Below are 25,360 nucleotides of genomic sequence, written 5' to 3' on the forward strand. Positions count from 1 at the left end.
GACAAACGTGCAACCCTCACTATCCACAGGGGAAAAGTGGTGAGAAACCGAAGGAATTGAGATGTCATATGGAAACAACATCAAGTGTTTGGAAGAAGATCACTACAAGTATTTAGGCATTCTTCAGACAGAAACCATGAAATGTGCAGAAATTAAAAGGAAGATTGGTAGTGAATATATTAGGAGGGTGAAGAAGATCTTGAAATCCCAACTCAGTGCAGGAATATGCAACTCATCCCAACTCATTAGAGCAATAAACACATGGGCAATTCCAATCATACAGTACACAGCTGGCATAACAGACTGAACCCAGGCTGAATTAGAAGTGCAAGACAGGAAGACCAGAAAGATAATGAAAATGAATCATGCCCTACATCCATTGATCCATCCAACATCCTACAACCTGACTGTTGGACCACAAACTCTCCTGTATACATACAGTGGATGTAGAACTTTGAAGATTTCAATGGAAACAAAAGAATTCCCCATTTCCCACCATTGCATCTATGAGCAACGCCAATGAGTTCATTCCCTTATGACTTCACAGTTAATAAACCTTTGGAGACTTTGTTGCACAATAAACACAAAAGTCACACTGATGCAAGCCAAATCTCTTGGGGAAAACAGGATGACAATATAGCTCCCTCTCATTGGGAGGCTTCCCTCAATCAACCAAAGAGGAGAGACCATGTTCCTCTGGTACCACCAAAGAGCTGTCTTAAGTCACCATGAGATCAGCACCGTGAAGAAAATGCTTCGTCTACTCTTCCTGCTTTAGAATGGAAGAGAATGCCAAGGATATTTAATGGTGCTACAAGTGGACTTCTGAACCTCATTGGGGTGTTTCTAGGTAAGATTAATGTGCCATTCAAATTAATAGCAGCCTCAGAATATCATACTCTTGATACAAATATCCCCTTATGACCCAGCTTCTAGTTCACTGTCTCAGTCTTATGGGAAGGTTTCCTACAGTGGAGTACTTCATCAGAAAGATTATTTTGGGCGCAATCCTATCCTGCATTGGAACAGGCAAGCCAGAAGGCTTGCGCTGTACCCAGAGCAGCATAGGTTCCCAAAGTGCTCAGCTAGAGGTAAGGGAAAATTTTTCCCCTTTCCTCCATGTGAGCCACCTTGGCCCCAATGGGTCTCCTCAGACTTGCACCACCTCCTCCTGTGCTGCTCGGGAACGGAGGTTGGGATCTGGCATAAATGCCGGGTCCCAGCCCCGCCTCCTGCTCCCCACCTGTCCGCTGCCTTGGCCAACGCAAGGCTCTGTGCCTCCATCGGTGTGGAGGCTTAAGTCAGCCTCCGTAGGCCGGCACACTTCTGCACGCCAGCCTAGCTGACTCACAGGGAAGCGCAAATGCGCCTTACAGCACCAAGGGCCTGTAAGGATTGCACTACACATTATCTACCCAGACATTTTTATGCCACCTTCCCAACTCCTAAGTCACCCTTGAGGTGCCTCATATTCTGTTTAAAACAATTCAGCTTTCGAAAGCACAGCAGGCAGTTCTGGCGATCCCTGCCTTGCTTGTTTTTCTCCTCCTCCTCAAAAGGGTAGTTGGACATTCTGCTCTAAAAAAAAAGAGCCTATGTGGTTCATGTGTGTTGGGGAAGTTGATCAACACTGCAGCTCACTGGGAACACAACTGGAACTCTCTCCATGCCCTCTGCATGGTCTCCAACTGCATGCATGAGGCAGCAGAGCCTGCTGTGCCTTGCATTGGGCCCTTCATGTTTTCGTTCAAAGGGGAAGGTTCAAACTATCAGGGGTGGCAGATTCTCTCAGGCCTCTCCTGCTGACAGGACTCAGTGGTGTAGCTAATGAACGTGTAGCCTGGTGCAGAGCTCAAAATGATGCCCCAGAAGTGATGTCACAACCAGAAGTGACATCACACCCAGGCTTTTTAAACAGTGCAAATTGGGGGGAAACCTGCCTCCTTCCCCCAGCAGTTCACCACCCACATCACCTGTGACCTCTCCCCAGCCAGTGGCATAGCTAAAGCATCGATAGGCTACCTGGGATCAAAGAAGATTTTGTAGCCCTCCTCCACAAGAAAATGAAATTTAATTGAGTAAATAAATAAAAAGTGTGCCCCATATTGGTTAGAGACACTGTGCTGGAGTGAAGAGGGATGGCTGTTCTCCCTCTGCTAAATATAAGAGGAGCACCACTTGAAAAAGTGCCTCTTTAGCAGTTAGCAGGAGTAGTTGTGTTATGATACATGGAAATGAGTGCTGATTCATATTAACAACTTACTGGTTCCAAGCTGTATCATGATAACATTTCATTGGCTCCCAGAACAATCGGTCTCATAGGTCAGTTTCAAGTTTAGAAAATCCAGTTTTTGTTCCATAAGGCAGCTGCATTTTCATTTTCTAGTTAATTAGCCATAACTTTTGATAGAATACAGATATTCCAGTGGGGTTTGTTTCATTGCATTCCACATTAAATTACCTTTCCAATGATATACAACATGATGGTATTATTCATACATACCAAACTTTTTCACAATTTTGGTCACTAGTGTCAAACTCAGCTTGTTGCCCCCCTAAAGCTTGTTGCCCAGTGCGACTGCTACCCCTGCATCTCCTTAGCTACACCACTGACAGGACTGGCTATGGAAAGGAAAGAATAGGGGAAACAGTGTCTGGTATTGATCGAAACTGTAGAAAAACAACAGCTGACAGCAGGCTTACAATCTAGGATGAGCAAATGTCCTGCAGAGACCTAAGAAGCTCAGAAAAGCCTGCTGGACATCCTAATGGCCTGGCTTGTGTCCAGCAGAGATAAGCAAGATGCCCCCAGTTGATTTGCAAGCATCTTGCGTCACTGGCGTACCTGGAGGGGGACAAATGGGGCAAAAGCCCCAGGTGCTGACCCTCTGGGGCAACTCTTTAAGCCTCCCCCTCCCGCCACTTGCATGCCCACCTTTTTCCTTAAAGAGAGAGAAGCCGGCAGTTCCACCAGCTTCTCTCCCTTTAAAAAAAGAACCTCCTCCCAACAGAGGAGGGGTGCCTAGGAGCACTCCTGGAGAAGCAGCAGGAAACTACCTCTTCAGCAGCGACTCAGCACCGGACTGGGCCGCTCCTGCCCCTGACCTCCTCCTTTATAGGAGGAGGCAAGGGCAGGGGTGCCTAGGCTAGATCATCCAGAGGTGGTGTCAGGACTGGAAGTAACATCATCAAGTAGGAAGATATTTAATAATCCTAGGCTGTAATCCTACCCCACTTACCCAGGATTAAGTTCCATTTACTATTATTGTTAAAAGCATATACATAGTAGTCTGTTAAAAGTACTGATCAGAAACTTTTCCCCAAATGCAGTCACATACCATGGTAGCATCAAGTCTAATACATTAAAAATGAAATATTGGAATGAATGGTGACCCACCTGAAAATGGCTTGCGACCCACCAAGTGGGTCCCAATGCACAGTTTGAGAATCACTGCCCTAGAAGGTGTAGCTACTCTAAAAGTTCCCAGCATGCTCAGACGGATTAACAAAACAGGCTTCTCAAACTAACCAGAAACATACTGGAAGCACTATAAATTCTAATTCCATTATACATCCTTGGATCAAGATTTTGTTTTCTTTTTCAAAGGTGAAAGATGTTTGTGACTTTGTTTGGATCAATGATGATAACCTATTTGTTCCTCTTTTCTGACTACTTTTCTGTGTTTTTGACAGTTTCAACTCCTCTGAAGCTCCTGTGCAGGTTTCCTGCTGGGGCATTGCTTGCAGCAAGCTTTGTTTGTTGCTTGGAAATATCATTATTCCCCAAACATGCATTATTTATGGATTCAGCTACTTTTAGCCAACCTCCCTCCGCACCAGGATTGGCATGTACTTTGTGACTGGGCTGCAAAACCATCTAGGTCAAAAGGATGGGATGGAGTGGGCAGTGGGATCCACTTCTCCAACTAGGCGATTTGATAACAAAGCAAAGTTATGCATTTCCCTGCCCACTGGAAATATGAGTAGTTCTCTGCCAGTAACCAGAATGAAGTGTGGTGGGGGGCTCAGAGATGAGCACCAACTTGCTTACCCAGCCAAGTGTTCAGGGGAAGGGTTGTCTGCTGAGAAATTTGGTGACATGCCAGCTCCATATGCTAGGCAGTAATGGTCATTACATCCATACATTTGATGGAACCTTTTTGTTGTGTATTCCAACGATTATTTGTTGTGTATTCCATTCTGCTTGTATTTTTAGTACCTACCTTCCTACACCTATTTTGTTTTATATCCTTGTTATTTCTTATAAACTAGTTACATGTTGACCTTTAGTCCAGGTTAATGGAAAATTCAGTGAATTGTCATGTGTCTTCACTGTTCAGACCCTACGGTGGGTTTTATTTGTAATAAAAATTCCCAGTGCTCCGCTGGGGGGGGGGGGGGAGAGTGTAAAGGGGTAGGGTGGGCATGCCCATTGGCAATCCCCTCTGTTTAGTGTATGTAACTTGTAATGGTGGCAGCAGATAAAAAACTACCAACATCTTTTACCTGTTCAGCTGCTGGTACAGGAAAGGAAAAGCAGGAAGAGGTGTGGGCAAGCTAATCCCTTTGGTCAGCCAGACTCTTTCAGGAAGTCTCTGTACCTGACATAACCTAATACTCTTTCGTTGTCATTCTCTTGATCTTATATGCAGGTGTGAGCCTAACCCACTTGGATGGCAGAAAGAAACTTCACCATAATGACGGAGTTCATTCTGCTGGGATTCACAGATAACCCAAGACTGCAGCCTGTCCTCTTCACAGTGTTCTTACTGATTTACTTGTTGATCCTGACAGGGAACATTGGCATGGTAACCTTAATCTGGATTGACTCCCGGCTTCACACACCCATGTACTTTTTTCTAAGCAACCTGTCCCTTTTAGACATCGGCTATTCCAGTGTCATTGCTCCCAGGACACTGATGGCCTTTGTAGCAGAAACCAAAACTATTTCGTTCACAGGTTGCGCCATCCAGTTTTTCTTTTTTGGCACTGCTGTGTCCTGTGAAGCCTGCCTGCTAGGCGTGATGGCATATGACCGCTTCATTGCTATCTGCAACCCACTCTTGTATACCGCTATCATGTCTAAACCATTCTGTAAACTGCTAGTGGCTGCTTCATATCTAACAAGCTCTGTGAACGCTGCTGTTCAGGCTTCATTTTTATTTAATCTTTCCTTTTGTAGATCCAATAACATCAACCATTTCTTCTGCGATATGCCCCCTATCCTAAAGCTCTCCTGTTCGGACACCCGTGTCATTGATCTAATCCATTTCAGTTTATCTACAGCATTAGCGTTAATTACTATTGTGACCATTCTTGTCTCTTACACATACATACTTGTTGCTATACTTAGGATCAACTCAGCTGAGGGCAGGCACAAAGCCTTTTCCACCTGTGCCTCCCACCTTACAGCTGTCACTGTTTTCTACGGAACAGTCATATTCATGTACTTACGTCCAAGTTCAAAATATTCAATGGAAGAGGACAAAATCATCTCTGTGTTTTATACACTTGCAATACCCATGTTGAATCCGCTCATCTACAGCCTGAGAAACAAAGAAGTAAAGGAGGCCTGCAAAAGGGTGCTGGGGAGAAAGGTTATCTCTCAGAGACAGTAACTATCTTGGACTTGGTCTCATACTTGTCTATGTCCAGTAATGCAAAGCCCATTGTCTGTGAGCCCAATCTAACCTTTCCCGCCTCACTTGTGCAGCTGCGCTGAAATGCCATGCATTGTATATGACGGGGGAGGCAGATCAGGAGGCTTCAGGGGAAAACGGGGTTAAATTCTCATAAGCTTCCTGCTCTGCAGTGGGTTTCTTTGTACCTGCACCAGCTCTGTAACTGACACAAGCCTGAGGAGAAAAAGGTAGTGAACATAAGAACATAAGAACATAAGAACAGCCCCACTGGATCAGGCCATAGGCCCATCTAGTCCAGCTTCCTGTATCTCACAGCGGCCCACCAAATGCCCCAGGGAGCACACCAGATAACAAGAGACGTCATCCTGGTGCTCTCCCCTACATCTGGCATTCTGACTTAACCCATTCCTAAAATCAGGAGGTTGCGCATACACATCATGGCTTGTACCCCATAATGGATTTTTCCTCCAGAAACTCGTCCAATCCCCTTTTAAAGGCGTCTAGGCTAGACGCCAGCACCACATCCTGTGGCAAGGAGTTCCACAGACCGACCACGCGCTGAGTAAAGAAATATTTTCTTTTGTCTGTCCTAACCCGCCCAACACTCAATTTTAGTGGATGTCCCCTGGTTCTGGTATTATGTGAGAGTGTAAAGAGCATCTCCCTATCCACTCTGTCCATCCCCTGCATAATTTTGTATGTCTCAATCATGTCCCCCCTCAAGCGTCTCTTTTCTAGGCTGAAGAGGCCCAAACGCCGTAGCCTTTCCTCATAAAGAAGGTGCCCCAGCCCCGTAATCATCTTAGTCGCTCTCTTTTGCACCTTTTCCATTTCCACTATGTCTTTTTTGAGATGCGGCGACCAGAACTGGACACAATACTCCAGGTGTGGCCTTACCATCGATTTGTACAACGGCATTGTAGTGCGGAGACTTCGAGAAAGGATAGAGTCCAGTACATGCCATCACCACTAGGTCAACCTCCTCCCACAGCGTGCTCACTGTCATTCTTCCAGTTTCACCCCTCCTCACCCTGTTCCACCCCATCCTCATCTCCACTGCTACTTTACCAGCTCTGATGGGTTCAGGCAGGCCCAATGATGGATAGGAAATGCTGTTGCCTGTTGCACCAGCACTCCCCAAATGGCCATTGTACGTTCTATTGGCAGCCATTTTATGAAAGGAGAATTAGGCAAAACGGTTGTGTGCAAGAGCCCAATTCTGGATATGATTGTAACTTGTAAGCATGAGTATTTGTTCTCATAAAATCACAAGCTAAGCATGAAAATAGTCAGACCTCACTATTATTAATGTTAATTTAGTGAGACATAAATGAATTCATTTCTCTGTGATTGACTGTGGAAAGTTAGGATGCAACACCTGAAAATAAGCACGTATGTGTTCATTCCCTGCAATGGCCACTTGCGTACGCTTGTAAACATGAGAATGGTGACATTAAATAACATATCAATGATAATCAAAACAGCAAATCTTCTGTTTGGGCAGGAGAGATGGAAACCTCACAGTTTCTGTACAGGATGAGGAGGATCCCTTTTAACTGAGATGAACATATTGAACACCTTGCCCAAAGTCTCATTCTGTGACATTTTAAGTTTCAAAGTCAGTCATTTCAAATAACAGATTTGTGATCAGTAAATGCAGCGTGAGGGATAATTTCCATACAGAGGACTGTTGTGGTGGTTATATGAGTAATGAAATAGTTTGAATGTCATTATATTGAGCATGTTAGTGATTATTCTTAGATTGGTAGTTGCTGTATGATTTCCCTATTAATGCTGGCATGTCCAGAATTTGAATTCTGGATATCCGCCTTCAAAGCATAATGTGCCTGTTAGATTGTCCTGAGAAATGATAATGTGGGGATTAATAATTGCCCTTAGAGCACAAGCCTAAGCCGGTCTACTCAGTAGTAAGTCCTATTGTGTTTAATGGAACTTACTCCCAGGAAATGAGGTTAGGATTGCAGCCTTAGAATTAAAGTAGAGAAATGCCATAGATCAGTGATTTTCAACCTTTTTCATCTTATAGCACACTGAGAAGGTACTAAAATTGTCAACCATTTTAGTTGAAGGTACTAACCATTGGTCTTTTGACAATTGACAAGGCACACCATGCTGTTGTTGGGGGCTCATATCTCCTCATTGCTCTACTAATAAATGACCCTCCCCCAAAGTCCCTTGGCACACCTGCAGACCATTTGCGGTACACCAGTGTGCTATGGCATAGTGGTTGAAAATGGCTGCTGCAGACACTTGGGTGTAAGTCAATCTCACAGACAAGTTGAGGGCAGGTTCTGACTCAAAATCATGGAATTTTCTATGACCCTCGGAAAAGTCAGGAGTTTAAACTGAGGGAAGTGTCTGACTATAATTTTGTCTGATTTTACCGGAAGCCAGATCCACAAAAATAACCTCCCAGTAATTGTTACCTAAGAACTGTACAGTCTCTAATTTATTAAAAATTTAGTAAAAGATCAAAAGATACATTTTGATTCATTCACTTTTTTAATTCTGGTCTTCCCAAACTATTTGTAAACGCTCTCAGAGTAAGTGCACAGTAAACAACATACCAGTAGAAACATTAATCAAATTCTTCTTTAAGGTGCCTGGCGTGTTAAGCCAGAGGCTCTACATATAACATACAAGTCATAACTGGGAGAGTTCAATTCAATTCACAGTAGAGAGACAAGCAACAAGTACTGAGCTACTCATAGTTGCAACCCAATGTACTCAGAAATACATGCATTGCTTTCCATGGGTGTTAAATAATAGTGCACTGAATTGCAGCCTGGGGCTTTGTTTCAGATGGAAATGAGGTTTACATCCTGGTGCATTAAAACCAGACCTCTGTCAAACATTTGCAAAATGGAATGAGGGTGCAGAAGGGTCTGGTGTGATCCCAGTGGTGTAGCTAGCAAGGGGCAGCCTTGGGGGGGATGACACCACAAATGACCCAACATCGCTAACATTGTGGAGTTAGAAATAATCCCATAGTGATATACACCATTGAATGTGGAATTTCCAGCAGAATGCAATTTTAAAAACTAGAGTAAAATATCTCCTTTCCATCAAAAGTTATGGTCAGAAAACTGGAAACAAAAAGATGCATGGAGCCCTATGGAAAGTGAAACTGAGCCATATTGCATGTTTACTCGTGAGTAGGCAAACTTGCCTTAGTCCTTCAGAAAGGGCAGACTGAGAGAAATCCAGTGAAACCAGAATGATTCCTATCCAATGAAAACAGCCCCCAAAAAACACCCAAGAAGGAGGTCCCTCCCTCCAAGCTGACGAATGTATTGAGCCCTCTGGAAAGCGAAAGTAAGCCACACAGTCACATTTACTTGCGAGTAAGCAAACGTGCCTTGGCTGCTGGTCAAGGCAGGCAAAGGGGAATGCAAGGCTAGCTGCCTGGTCCCAATCTGATGAAAGTGAAGCTCAACAACTACTCCAGAAGGCAGCGCCCCCCAAAGAATAAACCAGAGGTTTGAGCTAGTAAGGTTCATTTGTTTTTAGACTTGTAAAGCCAGATGGGTCCTGATAGTGCTATGCTTGAAATATAGGAACTTACATTGAACTGGGCACTGGGGAGGGCTGAAAACCTCACTGATATTTTTGTGGAGGAGGGGTGTTATTGCAGGCAGTTTACAGAGAAAATTCACTTGTTGGGAAAGGGCTGGCTTCAGTTTAATTTTTCATAATTATTTATTTTATTTGCTTGATGATGTCACTTGCAGCCATGACATCACTTCCGGTGGGTCCTGGACAGATTGTCATTCTAAAAGCTGGGTCCAAGTGTTAAAAGTTTGAGAACCACTGCCTTAACTCAAAACAGGTCAATTAGACATTCTTGGGGGCAGGGGTGACACCCTAGTGACCAAAATTCTGGAAATCATGGCTTTTAGGAATAATACCATCATGTTATACCATTTGATGCAGAATTTCATCCATTGCTTGCGGGGAAATATTTACTGCATTTATTTTCTGGCCATTATGATTATTCATTTCATGTCATGACTATTACTAGCTCTGTCTCACCTACCTCACAGGGTTGTTGTGAGGACAAAATAAGGGGAGAACCCATGTACACCATCCTGAGCTGCTTAGAGGAAGGGTGGTATAAAAACGTCAATTAATTAGTTAACTAATTAATTGTCTCATATGGGGTGACAAAAATTGATGGGCCTTTCTTGTCAAATGACCTAGCTATGCCACTGTGTGATCCTGCCAAAGAGAGAGAGGCTTATGTTGAGCCCTTACTTTTTTTTCAGGAGGAAGAAATGAAAGGGTTAACTTTGGCTACAGCTTGCAGAGTTTAGTGACCTGGTTGACCTGGAGACTAATAGTCCTTAATTATCTCTACATTGTCCTCTTGCTCTTCTCTTCACTTCTGGCTGCCTGAACAGCTGTGACCCCTGAGTGACCTGAAGATAAGGCAAGGAGATGATTTACCCTTGATTGATTGGCAGAAAATTCTTGACTGAAAGGAAATTATCTATGGTATGTAAAAGGGCAGAAAATGAACATACAATGGCCTGATTCTTTACCTTCCCCCCTTCCCCAAGGAAGACATGATGTGCACAGGGAATTGAGGTGCCTCTAACATGGGAAATGTAGCATAGATGCATGATGAGAAGGGAATTGGTAACCCGTTTTAAAAATTGACTGGGGCTTCATTTCATGGAGACCAAATGGCCAGTGTGGTAATGTCACTCCACTTTCAGCAGGGTAAGTACTGTAGTCAGAAGGTCAGGGCCCAAGCAAGCAGTGGCATTTCAAGGGGGTGCAGGCCACACCGGGTGGCGCGCACAGGGAATACACCACTACTCACCAAAATTTTTTAAATCTTGGTATTTTTGAATAATGCCATCATGCTATTTATCCATCTTGTGTCATTTCATGTAGAATGCAATGAAACAAACTGTTAAAATATCTCTATTCTATCAAAAGTAACAGACAAAAACCCAGCAGGGGCTGGGTCACCACGCTCACTGCTTAGGGCATTGCCCTGCTCGATACATGGGAAGAAGTCCATCGTAGGGGTGATGTGCTGGCCTCCTGCACCGGGTGACACAAACCCTAATATGCCACTGCAAGCAAACATCTAAGCCCAAGCAAATATCTGACAGTCACCATTCCATGTCATTGGCTGACTCATGCCATTCCAGCCAGTTGAACAACAAACAGAAAACAAGATAGGAAATTTGGAGGCAAGTGAGTCACTCCTCAGAGAAGACATTTGCCTCCAAATTTCCTATCTTATTTCCTGCTTGCTTTCTTCCTATCTTGTTGTCCTGAGCTGCCCAGTGTGTGAGGCTGCCACAGCACCAAAGATGGCTGCCACAGTACCCTGAACACACCAGGCAGCCGCCAACGGCTCCTCGGGAGAAGGGGACATTTGTACATTTGAAGGGGACAGAGGAAAGTAGCCTCGCAATGGGGCTACTTGACTCTGTGGTGGCTATGTAGCTGGTGCAGAATCAGGAAGCCTTGTGTTGGGCTGTGAGGCCCAACATGGGGCTCTGGATCTGGCAGAGATGAGCTCCACTGGTCCCATCCCCTTCCCATCCTGCTCCCTCTCCTGCCATGCCTTCCTCCCCCACTTGCCCAGAACACCTCCTTTCTGCTTCCCCTCATACCCCCACTTACTTCTCTGCCGCCTGGCACTTCGCATGTCCGCCAGCCTCCAACAGCTCTGGCGCTTCGCCGGCAGTAGGAATTGCAGACATGCCTTATTGCAAGTTTGTGACACTATGCACCGGCGGTGAGCCAATGCGGACTCCATACAATTAGGCTCTTATACAGGGGCAGAGTTGTTGGAAACCTTCAGTCTCGAAAGACTATAGTATCGCACTCTGAATGGTGGTTCTGGAACAGCATCTAGTGTGGCTGAAAAGGCTGATTCGGGAGTGACAATCCCTTCCACACTGGGAGCAAGTATAGTGTGTCCCTGGTCTGTCTCCCTGGCTATGGGCCTTCCTTCTTTCCCTCTTTGCCTCAGTCTGTTGTGCAAGTGTCTCTTCAAACTGGAAGAGGCCATGCTGCACAGGCTGCCTCCAAGCACAACACTCAGAGGCCAAGGTTTCCCATATGTTGAGGTTCATTCATAAGGCTTTCAGAAGTCTCTTGCAGATATCCTTGTAGCACAGCTGTGGTCTACCCGTAGGGCAGTTTCCCTGCACAAGTTCTCCATAGAGGAGATCATTTGGGATCCGACCATCGCCCATTCTCATAACATGACTGAGCCAACGCAGGCGTCTGTTTCAGCAGTGTATACACGCTGGGGATTCCAGCTCGTTCCAGGACTGTGTTGTTTGGAATTTTGTCCTGCCAGGTGATGCCGAGGATGCATCGGAGGCAGCACATGTGGAAAGCATTCAGTTTCCTCTCCTGTTGTGAGCAAAGTGTCCATGACTCGCTGCAGTACAGAAGTGTACTCAAGACGCAAGCTCTGTAGACCTAGATCTGGGTATGTTCCGTCAGCTTCTTGTTGGACCAGACTCTCTTTGTGAGTCTGGAAAAGTGGTAGCTGCTTTACCGATGTGTTTGTTTAGCTTGGTATCCAGAGTAAGAGTGTCGGAGATTGTTGAGCCAAGGTACACAAAGTCATGGACAACTTCCAGCTCATGTGCAGAGATTATAATGCAGGGAGGTGAGTCCACATCCTGAACCATGACCTGAGTTTTCTTCAGGCTGATTGTCAGTCCAAAGACTTGGCAGGCCTTGCTAAAACAGTTCATGAGCTGCTGGAGATCTTTGGCAGAGTGGCGGTGACAGCTGCATCGTCGGCAAAGAGGAAGTCACATAGACATTTCAGCTGGACTTTGGACTTTTCTGCCTGTCTGGAGAGGTTGAAGATCTTTCCGTCTGAGCCGGTCCGGAGATAGATGCCTTCTGTTGCAGTTCCAAAGGCCTGCTTCAGCAGAACATTGAAGAAAATCCCAAACAAGGTCGGCGCAAGAACACAGGCCTGCTTCACTCCGTTTAGGATTTCAAAGAGGTCTGATGTGGAGCCATCAAAGACAAGAGTGCCCTTCATGTCCTTGTGGAAAGACCTGATGATGCTGAGGAGCCTGGGTGGACATCCATTCTTGGGGAGAATTTGAAGAGGCCTTCCCTGCTGACCAGGTCAAAAGCCTTCGTGAGATCTATGAAAGCTATAAAGAGTGGCTGTCGTTGTTCCCTGCATTTCTCCTGCAGCTGTCTAAGGGAGAATACCATATCAGTGGTGGACCTGTTGGCTTGGAATCCACACTGCGATTCTGGATAGATGCTCTCTGCAAGTACCTGGAGCCTCTTTAGTGCAACTCGGGCAAACAGCTTTCCTACAACGCTAAGGAGAGAGATGCCGCAGTAGTTTTTGCAGTCACCTCTGTCACCTTTGTTCTTGTACAGCGTGACGATGTTTGCATCCCTCATGTCCTGTGATACTCCATCTTCTCTCCAGCAGAGACAGAGAATTTCATGCAGCTCAGTGACGATGATCTCTTTGCAACACTTTAGAACTTCAGCAGGGATGCTGTCTTTCCCAAGTGCCTTGAACTTTTTTTTGGCCGAATATGGACAAGGCGGTGTTGTAAACGGTATTCTTGAAATGTTCCCATCTGTTGGATGCATTTGCGTCGGCCGGGCCTGGAAGAGATTCCTCAAGCGCTCGTGCAAATTCCTCCACTTTTCTCTGATCCTGGGTCTTGCAGGTATCAATGCGAGATCTTCCTTCCTTTTTCGTGTGATACAGTCACTCTGTTTGCAGTTTCACTCTGCTGCACACCAGGGAGTGGTCAGTGTCACAGGCAGCACTCTGATAGCTGCGTGTGATCTTGGTGCTGGGAAGGCTGGAGCGTCTGGTGAGAATCAGGTCGAGCTGGTGCCAGTGCTTTGATCTTGGGTCTGTCCAAGAGACTCTGTGTTGGGTCTTTGTGTTGAAGAACGTGTTGCGGACGCAGAGACCGTGATGACAGCAAAACTCTTGCAGATGTTGGTCATTTTCATTCATCCTCCCAGTGCCGAACTGACCTAAGCAAGTGGGCCACGAACTGTTATCAGCACCAACTCTAGCATTGAAATTGTCGAGAATGAACAATGGCTCTTTTTTGGGGATCTTCTTGATAGTGGTGGCCAGGTTGTCGTAGAATTTGTCTTTAACTCCTGCTGGAGATCAGAAGTGCATATGCAGAGTCGATGCATATGCACTGATGAGAGACATTGTACAGAAGTTGTACAGAAGCTCATTTGATCCCAAAGTGTGTTGAATACTATGGCCCTGATGATGATGATGATGACGATGATGATGATGATGATGATGATGATGATGATTCTTATAGGATTCTTGCTCAGAAAAATTAACACTGTTTTCTGGAGCTTAGCTGGGGTAATTTCCTCAAGGCCAAGAATGTTGAGGTGTTCTCACACAATTACCATTTTTTAACAACAACAACAACAATAACAATAATAATAATAATCCCAGTAAAGAACCCAGAGCCCCCAGAAGACAGTTTAAAAGCCACTAGGATGTCACGCTGGACAATTGGTGCAGAAGTGTGCTTCATATTTGATGCACTTTATGATTAAAAATGAATAAAAAAGCATAATTTTAATTTGATTGAACTGGACCTTGAAACTCTGCATGATACATAAATGGCCTATTATCTCTTAGTGATTTGCTTGCAAGGGAAATCAAAATATTTGTTCTCTGAAGAATAAAACCATATAGCTTGTAAACAAATCCTCAGGGATTCTTTTCTTTTTCTCAGACTAGGTGATTAAAGAGCAATCTGCAGCAACCTCCACCCAGCCAGAGCAGGAGATAAAAGGACTGTTTTAGGATTGTAAGGCTCACATTTATCTGCTGTTTGGGATAACCAAGTCCCCTACTTGCCGGCGGGGGGGAGGGGGGAACGCTGTGCAACTGATGCAAGAGAAGCAACTTCTGGGGCCATAGCAGCCTGATCTTTCTGTTTTGGATTCATTCTAGGTTTGGGCATTCTGGAAGCTATTGAGAGGTTGTTCAGTGCCTTGTCCCTACTGCTGTTGTTGTTGCAGGTAAATTGAATGACTGCAGATCATCAGGGCAGCATTTGTGTTATCCGTCATTTCACTGCCTGCTGGCTAAGCACACATGGAAGTAAGTTAGTCTTATTGAAATCAATGGGGCTTTGTTCTAACATGTTGGGTTGTTAGGGCACAATCCTAACCCCTTATATCAGTGCTTTCCAGCACTGACATAAGGGCAATGCAGCTCTGAGATAAGGGAACAAACATTCCCTTACTTTGAGGAGGCCTCCATGAGTGACACCCAACTGCAGGATGCAGCACAGGTTCAATTGACACCGCTATGCCAGTGCTGGTAAGTACTGACATAAGGGGTTAGGATTGCGCCCTTAGTCATCTTCCCAGTCAACTGGTTATCTCCTACATTGGATAGGTAGCCTACTGGCAGAGTCTGTTCTCCATGGTTCTCATGATGTGCATTTTGTACTCATGCATGATGAGCTGAAGACAGAAATCAGCAAACTGACTATTTAGCTGATAACTGGCTAAGCTTTCTAGAGGTGATGCTCACTAAGGCTTTTTGAAATTTCTCCCTACGTGCAAAATAAAACAAGACACCTGAATCTTGGAATACACTTTTCACTGGTGAAATGAAAAGAGAGAAGAGAAACAGAAGGTGCCACCCTACCTACATCCTAACAACCTACTTACCTACCTACCTACCTACATACCTACACACACACACACACACACACACACACACAACCCTTGGCTTTAGTACCAGAAAGTTTTCTGTCAACATGGCAACTGTAATCACTGGGCTCTGCTTATGTAGAACTGGGGGCAGGATTAAAGTCACATGAGTTGGTTCAAGATTCTCTTATTTGCATGAATACATAACAGGGCTTAGTAAGGGAGGAGGATTTGCTCCTGTCCTGGTGCTTGTCTAATTGTGACCTCACCTATTCACCTGCAGAGTAGACTTCATCTGGGCTAAATGATGAAGAAAAACCACACCACTGTGATGGAGTTCATCTTCTTGGGATTCACTGACCATCCAGCGCTCCAGACTCCCCTTTTCTTGCTATTTCTGTTTATCTATGTCGTAACCCTGATGGGAAATCTTGGGATGATTTTGCTGATTAGGACTGATACTCGACTTCATACTCCCATGTACTTCTTCCTCAGCAATTTGTCTCTCTTGGATGTTGGCTATTCAACAGTCATTGCTCCAAGAATGCTGGTAACTTTCACAAGAGAAAGCCAAGCGATTCCGTTCAAAGAATGTGCCGTCCAGTTCTTCTTCTTCTGTATTGCCGTGTCCATTGAATGTTACCTCCTGGCTGCCATGGCCTATGATCGCTTCACAGCCATCTGCAGCCCCCTGCTGTATACAGTTATCATGTCCAGAAGACACTGCATTCTGCTGGTGGTGGTGGCATATGCCTGTGGCTTTGTGAATGCCCTTGTTCAGACCAGTCTAATATTCAGTTTGTCTTTCTGTGGCTCCAATGTCATTAATCATTTCTTCTGTGACGTGTCCCCCATCCTGAAACTGTCTTGCTCTGACACACACATTACGGACATTGTGCACTTTACCTTCTCTATCATTGTTTTGTCAAGTACTCTTTTGACCATTCTGGTTTCCTATACTTACATCCTGGCAGCCATTCTTCGAATCAATTCCACCACAGGCAGGCGCAAGACTTTCTCCACATGTGCTTCTCACTTGACTGCTATCACCATTTTCTACGGAACCGTCATATTTATGTACTTAAGACCCAATTCTAATTTTGCAGTGAATGAGGATAAAATCATCTCTGTGTTCTATACTCTAGTAATTCCTCTGCTAAACCCCCTGATCTATAGTTTGAGAAACAAGGAGGTGAAGGATGCCTTATACAGAACTACACAAAGGAAATTTTTTTCCCGGTGAACAGTTTTGTTTAGGTGGATTTGTATTGGATTTACAGGAGAAAAAGTAGTATGTGACTTCAATTGTTTTTAAGTGCCTAGTGTCTAGTAATTCAAACTTGCAAATCTAGCAGCTAAAAAAAGTGAAATTCAGTAATGTGCATATGTGAGTTGCGTGTGTGTGTGTGTGTGAATCTTGGAAAATCCATTGAGTGTCTCTGATTACCCAGGACATTCAGTTCTACAATATGCAGAATAGAGATAGCCTGTTTTCATGCTGGACAGGTCTAAAGACCCAATCCTATTCTTGAGACATGCTGGCATAAGTCCATGTAAACAGTCCTGCTGGTGTAGAAGTCAGTCTACTGACAGATACGCCACAGGTGTCAGCTCAATGCCAGAAAAATGCTGTGCAGCACTTTAGGACTTCAGCAGGGATGCTGTCTTTTCCAGGTCTCTTGCCAAAGGCAAGGGAGTCCAGGGCCACGTGAAGTTCTTCTAGGGTTGGTTCACTGTTGTTGCAATCCTCCTCCACACATTCTATACAACATGCATCATAATATAAAAACAGTAGAACAGACCATAATGCCCAGGAGCATGGTAACAACTATATCGCCTTATTCAACGTAATTATGGCTGTGGGATAGTGTGTAGCTAAAACTGCATCCTGCGGCTCTGTGGCAGCCTTGGGAGGTTTCCTTGGGGGAGGAAGACTTTCGTCCCCTTCCCCCTGAGAAAGCCCCAAGCCCCTCAATGGGGCTTCTCAAGTCTGCACCTGCAATTTTTCCAGCGCAGAATTGAGAGAAGAGCTCTGCCGTTCCCACCCCCTCCTGCCAGGTTCCTGCCCCTCCTCCCTGCCCCATTCCACCCACTCCCTGTCTCCCCTGCCCCGATACTACTTACTGCTGGCTGGCACTGCTGGAGCACCAGCCATTCCACCAAGCGACACTGAGGCTCAGCACGAATGGACACTGGCCCAGTGCTGGCAGCTCCTCCTACCCGGGTACTACAGACATGTCTTATGGCACGTTTACGACACCCAGTGTGGCAGTACGCTTGTACTGCCAGCACTAAAGAGCTCAAACAGATAGAAATATAAATATAGCAAATAGAAGCATGCAATAAGGGCTTTCTCCACATACTATCAATTAGATTTGGCACAAAGAACCTACCTATACAATCTAGTTAGCATGACTCTGCATGCAAGGGAAAACCTCTAAGGTAGTGGTTCCCAAACTTTTTTGACTGGTGGCTCCCTAGACCTACTGGACCATTGGCCGTAGCTCCCCTATATATTGCATTAAGAAGTGGGTTTTTCATGAGGATTTTGTGGTTCCTGCCTAGTTTCTGTGGCTCCCTGGGGAGCCAGTTTGAGAACTACTGCTCTAAGGAGAAGACATAAATTTGCCATATAAGAAAAGATTCTGAAAATATCAACCCAGACAGATGTCCAGATGTCTGGATGAATGGGAAGTAGATATAAGGCAGAAAGACAAAAAGGAGAATGGTCAGAAGGAAGTAGTAAATATTCATAAGTAAACAACAACTGCTCAGTCTCTGGCCAAGTCCAAACCCCAATTGACAGGATCCTTGGAACACTGGTGTTCCTGGAAGGGGGGGGCAAAATGCTAAATTTTGCAGGCTCCAGAATGCCAGTGTAAAGTGACCCCTCTCCCTCACCTTCAGAGCTAGTCATGGATGTGAAAGCAAAGCTCTGGCTCCAAAGGTGAGGGGGAGGGGCCGCTTGACACAAATGTTCCAGAGTCTGCAAAACTTAAGTGTTGCCCCTCCCCCAGAACTGCCAGTGCTTCTGTTAAGGGATCATCCCTGGGCCTGCAGGTAATTTGCAGGCTGAATACTATCAGGCCCTGAAGCCTTGGCCTGACTAAACAGAGCATCATGGGAAAGGCTGATGCAACACCAGGCAGAGGCAGTCGACTGGTGTGTCACCCCATGTGCCATCAGCGTGACTCAGCACTTTCTAGCTCACTCTGATTGGCTGTAGCAAGTACATACTCCAGCCAGGGCAAGCTGGATTGTGGAAGAAGCGAGGTGGATTTGGTGCCGAAGGCTACGTCAGTGTGATCCGTGAATTGTGTGCTATCTGGACTGTTTGCTGTATATATTGTACATAGTAAAGAGACGTTTGGTGGAGGACATCTGCCGTGTGTCGTCTTTGTTCCCGGGAGTGTCTACGCTCTGGCCTTGAGAGATAGGCAGACTGCGCTGCCAGCCAGCTGCTTGCTGCGAAAGCTACCTGCAACAGCTTCGGTCTTCAGCCCTCAATATGGCCTCCTGAGCTAATGATACTCAGATAAATGAGAAATCTGGTTTTCATAAGAAACCTTTTTCTCCCACATCATGACTACTCAGAAGTTCCAGAGATGGGTGTGTTGGGGTTCTCCTTAAACCCTCCCCTGATGTCCCAGCCCCTTCCATCAGTAAACAAAAGCCATGCTGTTCTTCAAGTGAAGGCAGCAGTACAGAAAGCACCAATTGGTTTCTTCTGTGCTATCGCCAGCTGCAACTCACCACTCTTCACACCGTGGGCATGGGTGGACCTACAGGAAGGGAGGGAAGGCATCAAGACAAATGATCAAGAGAAAATGACTTGAAGTCTCAGAAGGTGTAGAAGCTCATTTGACCCCCAAAGTGTGTTGAATACTATGGCTCCAATCCACAGAAAGGAGAGGTGCCCATATTCTTTTCAAGATTGTTCCAAGTGGCCCAATGACAACGGGGGTATGTTTTGTCCACAGTCGTGTGATTTCAACCTTAGTTTCTGTAGTTTTTAAATATTCTCCATTGAAAATATTCTCTGTTTTTACAACTTTCAATAGTTTTTTTGTGGTTTTATTTAATTATTTTTTTATTATTCCTTGCGTATCACTGCTGCCGATTCTTTATCTGAACTTGGTGTTAATTACTAGTCGGGGCCCCACTCTGGGGCCTAGGACGTCATAATGTCTTTACGTATAATGTGGGCTGAACCACATAGGGTAGTTTTTTGATAGTAATTTTGTCAATATTCAGATGTTTTCAATGCTGTTCAAGCGTTTTTGGGACTGCGCCCAGTGTACCAATCACAACTGCGATAACTACTTCTGGTTTGCGCCATAATCTTTGGGTTTCAATTTTTAAATCCTGATCTTTACTAGTTTTTTCATGTCCTTTTCCATCAGTCAGGTATTGCTGTGTCGATAATCGTCACTTAATTTTTTTCTATTACTGTAATATCGGGTGTATTATGTGCCAGAATGTTTATCAGTTACCATCCCATTTGAATTGCCAAATTGCTGCCTGAGTTACCAGACAGCCCGGCCTGTGCAACAGTATTCCCATGCTAGAGCCTCGATGCTGCATTTGAAATCTCCAGTGAATACATCCAAATGCACACCTTTGCCATGAGCAGGAGATTCTAATCAATTGCTCTGGGCATTATTAGGTTTGTTTTTTTCCCAAATTCCTTGCGCTACAAGTTATTCATCAACAAGAAGCAGTGGGAACTGCAACTATCTGGACGGGGGGTGCCCAAACCCCGACCTGGGAGCCATTTGCTGCCCTCAGGACCCCCAATCCGGCCTGCGGGGAGCCCCCAGTATCTAATGAGCCCCTGGCCCTCCAGAGACTTGCTGGAGCCCATACTGGCCAATGCAACTACATTCAGCACGAGGGCCAACTGTTTGACCTCTTGAGCGAACTGCGGGACAAGAGCTGCCTCCTCTACTTGCTGTTTCATGTCTGGGAAGCAGCAGTGGCAGCAAAGGAAAGGCTTTGTGCAAGGTCTTTTATAGGCCTTGAGTTATCGCGAGACCTGCGTTCATTCATACAAGTTCCATCTCTAATATATTCATTTATGTAAATTTATGTAAATTTATTCAAATTTTTTAAACATAAATTAATTCTTTTTTCCCCCTGCCCCCAACACAATATCAGAGAGATGATGTGGCCATCCTGCAAAAGTGTTTGGACAACCCTGATCTGGACAAAGCATCTCAACGGTGCCTTTTCTCCATTCAGAGAAGGAACAGTGGTCCCAATCCCATGAAAGTGAGTTCTCAGTCAAACCAATGGTTACTCCATTGGTAACTAATTTACCAATGGTGGTACTAATTTAAGTACCACCAAAAGCAGCCTAAGTCTAATCATATTCACTCAGAAGTTACTCCCACTGATTTATAATGAAACTTACTTTGAAGTTTGTGCATTTATCACTGCTGCCTCACAGCCCAATCCTATGCACATCTACTCAGAAGTAAGTCCCATTATGGTCACTGTTTCTTACTCCCAGGTAATTGTGGTTAGGACTGCAACCTTAGTCACAACTAACTATAGTTTATTGAATTTTATGGTATTAATATTGCTGATAGCCACTTTGAGCCTTTTGTAATGAAGGGGAAATGCCGAGCACAAAAGGAAAAGGCAGGGTTAAAAAATTTTTAAGTTGATATATGTACATGTATTAATTCTTGAACTGACACAATAACAACATGGATACACCCACTGTTGCTAACACTGCATGTGTCTTCCTAAACATATCATAAACACACAAATGCACAGCAACTCCTCAAAATGGGGAAATGAACAATGTTTGTAGAAGGAAAGGTCAAGTTCAGAGGTATCTGACAGTTTTAGGATCACGGATGTGGGTGACAGGTGCAAAGACCTTCAAAGTGCCTCAATTCAGACTACAAGTAACATGAGAGTGAGCTTTTCAAAAGCAGATAGAGTTCAATAAATATTATAGAGAGCAAGGAAAAAGACACAACTTTCAGTTACTTTACTTAGGCAATCTCTGCAGGCTTTAAACAGTTGCAATTCAGAGAAAAACTTTAAAGTGGCTGTATTTGGACAAGCAGAGATGATTGGAAAGAAAAAGGTGAGAAAGCATTTGAGGAATCACTGTGCCTTGGCACCCTTGCCTCCATTCAAACCATCTCAGTGGGTATGGCTAGGCAACGTGCAACATGAGCAACACTGACCATTGGCCCACAAACCCTCCTGTATACATTCAATGGATGTAGAACTTTGAAGATTTCAGTGGAAAGAAAAGAGTTCCCCGTTTCCCATCGTTGCATTGACGAGCAATGTCAATGAGTTCATCCCCTTATGACTTCACAGTTAATAAAACTTTGGGGACTTTGTTGCAAAATAAATATAAAAGTCACACTGATGCAAGCCCAATCTCTTGGGGAACCCAGGATGCAATATTTCTCTGTCTTGTTGGGAGGCTTTCTTCAAACAACTATGGAGGAGAGACCACATTCCAAAGATCTGTCTGAAGTCACCATGAGATCAGCATTGTGCTTGTCATCAAAATGCTTCTTCCACTCTTCCTGCTTTAGAATGGAAGAGAATGCCAGATACCTTTAATGGTGCTATAAGTAGACTTATGAACCTCGTTGGGTGTTTCTAGGTAAGATTAATATACCATACAATTAATAGCAGCCTCAAAATATCAGGCTGGCCAACAGGATTGGCTATGAACAGGAAAGGGCAGGCGGATAGGGAACCATGGAACACTGGGATGCCAGGTATACAAAAGTGGGTGAACATGTTCCCTTCTATGGCTTACAATGATCATTTGCTCCTTATCTGGTATTATTATTATTATTCTCATTCCTGAAGCTTGTAGGCATTGTACAAAACAGTGTCTGGTGTTGATAGAAACTGTAGAAAAACAACAGCTGACAGCAGGCTTACAATCTAGGATGAGCAAATGTCCTGCAGAGACCTAAGAACCTCAGAAAAACCTGCTGGATGTCCTAATGGCCTGGTGTCTTGTGTCCAGCTGTGACAAGCACGATGTGACAAGCAAGCCCTCAGATGATTTGCTAGCATGTGGAATTGAGATGATTTGCTAGCATGTGGAATTGAGAACTGATCTTTACTCCAGGTTAATGGAAAATTCAGCGGACTGTCATGTCTCTTCACAGTTCAGACTCAACTGTGGGTATTATTTGTAATAAGAGCTCACAATGCTTTGTGAAAGGCGGAGAGTGTGAGGGGGTGAGGGCAGATGCCCAGAGGCAACCCCCTCTGCTTGGTCACTGTAGCCTGTAATGGTGGCAGCAGATAAAAACTACCAATGTCTTTTACCTGTTCAGCTGCTGGTCCAGGAAAGGAAAAGCAGGAAGAGGTGTGGGCAACCTGATCCCCTTGGTCAGCTAGACTCTTTCAGGAAGTTTCTGTCCCTGACATGACCAAATACTCTTTCGTTGTCATTCTCTTGATCTTATATGCAGGTGTGAGCCTAACCCACTTCGATGGCAGAAAGAAATTTCACCATAATGACAGAGTTCATTCTGCTGGGATTCACAGATAACCCAAGACTGCAGCTTGTCCTCTTCACAGTGTTCTTACTGATATACTTGTTGATCCTGACAGGGAACATTAGCATGGTAACCTTAATCTGGATTGACTCCCAGCTTCACACACCCATGTACTTCTTTCTAAGCAACCTGTCCCTTTTAGACATCGGCTACTCCAGTGTCATTGCTCCCAGGACACTGATGGCCTTTGTAGTAGAAACCAAAACTATTTCATTCACTGGTTGCGCCCTGCAGTTTTTCTTTTTCTGCATTGCTGCGTCCTGTGAATGCTGTCTGCTAGGCGTGATGGCATATGACTGCTTCATTGCTATCTGCAACCCGCTCTTGTATAGCGCTATCATGTCTAAACTGTTCTGTAAACTGCTAGTGGCTGCTTCATATCTAACAGGATGTGTGAATGCAATTGTTCAGACTTCATTTATATTTAACCTTTCCTTTTGTAGATCCAATATCATCAACCATTTCTTCTGTGATTTGCCCCCTATCCTAATGCTCTCCTGTTCAGACACACATGTCACTGATGTAATCCATTTCACTTTGTCTACAGCAATTGTGTCAGTTACTATTGTGACCATTCTTGTCTCTTACACATACATACTTGTTGCTATACTTAGGATCAACTCAGCTGAGGGCAGGCACAAAGCCTTTTCCACCTGTGCCTCCCACCTTACAGCTGTCACTATTTTCTACGGAACAATCATATTCATGTACTTACGTCCAAGTTCAAAATATTCAATGGAAGAGGACAAAATCATCTCTGTGTTTTATACGCTTGCAATACCCATGTTGAATCCGCTCATCTACAGCCTGAGAAACAAAGAAGTAAAGGAGGCCTTCAAAAGGGCATATGGGAGAAAGGTTGTCTCTCAGAGACAGTAACCATCTTGGTCTCATATTTGTCTACATCCAAAAAGCCCATTGAGTCCAATTCTATTCTTTCCCCCTTTCACTGATGCACCTGTGCTAAAATGGCATGTGCTGTATCCAGTGGGGGGAGGCAGATTGGGAGGCTTCAGAGGAGAAAGGGATTCAGTCCTCCATAAAGGCCCCGCTCTGCAGTAGGTCTCCTTGTACCTACACCAGCTTTTAGCTGGCGCAAATCTGAGAAGAGAAAGGGAGTTTGGAGATTGTGAAAAGGATACGTGCCATCCCTACCAGATTCCCTACCAGACATTCCTCCACCCTTTCTGCTCAATTTTACCCCTCCCTGCCCCCACTGCTGCTTTACCTCCTCTGACGGGTCCAGGCAGGTCCAGTGATGGATGGGGAATGCCTGTTGCAGCAGCACTCCCCAAATGGCCACTTTATGGAGCTTTATGGACTCCCCAAATGGCCACTTTATGGACAGCAGAACTCAACAGAATGGCTGTGTGCAACAACCCAATCCCGGACAGGATTGGGCTATGTAAATGGTAAGCATGAATATTTGTTCTCACAATACCCACAAGCTAAGCAGGAAAATAGCCAAATCTGAATATTATCTCCTACTGACAACTGAGAGAGACTCAAACAAATTCATGTATCCGGTTGACTATAGTGGTTGACTATGGAGAATTGCTCATTATAAAATCAACTGCTCATTATAAAATCCAGTACCTGAAAACAAGCACACATATGTTCATTCCCCTTTATGGCCACTTTTACACACATGTAAACATGGGAATGGTGACATTAAATATCATATCAGAGATAATCAAAACAGCAAATCTGCAGTTTGGGTAGGAGAGAAGAAAACTTTGTACAGAAATTGTAAGGATCCCTTTTAACAGAGATGAACATATTGATGAATACCTTGTCCAAGTTCTCATTCTGTGGTATTTTAAGTTTCAAAACCAGTTATTACAAATAACTTATTTTTGATCAGGAACTTCCATGCAGAGGACTGTTGTGATTATAAGTAATAAAATAGTTTGAATGTTGGTGATTATCTTTACATTTTGTAATTGCTATATGATTCCCATATTAATGCTGCCACGTCCAGAATTTGAGTTCTGGATATCCACCTTCAAAGCACAGTGTACCTGGTAGATTGTCTTGTGAAATGATAATGTGGGCATTAATAATTACCCGGGCAGTGCAATCCTAACTTGCGCTGGAACAAGCAGGCCAGCAGACCTGCACTATATCAACTGCAAGTGTGGGGCTGGCTGAGCCTTGGCCCAGGGCAAGGGAAAAAAATTCCCCTTGCCCCAAGGAGAGTTGCAGCGGCCCCCATGGGTCTATTCTTTTCACAAAAGCAAGCTTGCTAGCTACACCCCAGTGGGGCTGCATCAGTGCATCTTATCATTCCCAATGTTTGAATCACTAACTTCCAAATTCCTCCTCGTCAAGAATTTGCTCTAGATTTTGGAATTCTGAATTGTCTGAACTTATTTCTAGAGTGGAATTCTCCAAAGAGTTGCTTCCTATTTGTGAATTTTAGACATGCATGCATGTCTTGTTTGCCACAGCTTTCCGTTCATTTCT

General features: G+C 44.6%; 3 protein-coding genes across 3 annotated transcripts; all 3 read left to right on the plus strand.

Annotated features, from left to right (window-relative positions):
* The first annotated feature begins 4,673 nt into the window (after positions 1-4,673).
* Positions 4,674-9,348, plus strand: LOC136644669 (olfactory receptor 5AP2-like). The gene is made up of 2 exons (XM_066620722.1): positions 4,674-5,582; positions 9,298-9,348. Exons 1-2 carry the CDS (start codon positions 4,674-4,676, stop codon positions 9,346-9,348), a joined length of 960 nt encoding a protein of 319 aa, XP_066476819.1.
* A 6,294-nt stretch (positions 9,349-15,642) lies between these two features.
* Positions 15,643-16,584, plus strand: LOC136654359 (olfactory receptor 5AR1-like). The gene has a single exon (XM_066631333.1). It carries the CDS (start codon positions 15,646-15,648, stop codon positions 16,582-16,584), a length of 939 nt encoding a protein of 312 aa, XP_066487430.1. The 5' UTR covers positions 15,643-15,645.
* Positions 16,585-22,828: 6,244 nt separating this feature from the next.
* LOC136644676 (olfactory receptor 5AR1-like) lies at positions 22,829-23,773 on the plus strand. The gene has a single exon (XM_066620736.1). The coding sequence runs from the start codon at positions 22,829-22,831 to the stop codon at positions 23,771-23,773; it is 945 nt and encodes a 314-aa protein (XP_066476833.1).
* Positions 23,774-25,360: the final 1,587 nt, after the last annotated feature.

Source organism: Tiliqua scincoides, chromosome 1 (assembly GCF_035046505.1).
Source record: "Tiliqua scincoides isolate rTilSci1 chromosome 1, rTilSci1.hap2, whole genome shotgun sequence".
Lineage (NCBI taxonomy): Eukaryota > Metazoa > Chordata > Lepidosauria > Squamata > Scincidae > Tiliqua > Tiliqua scincoides.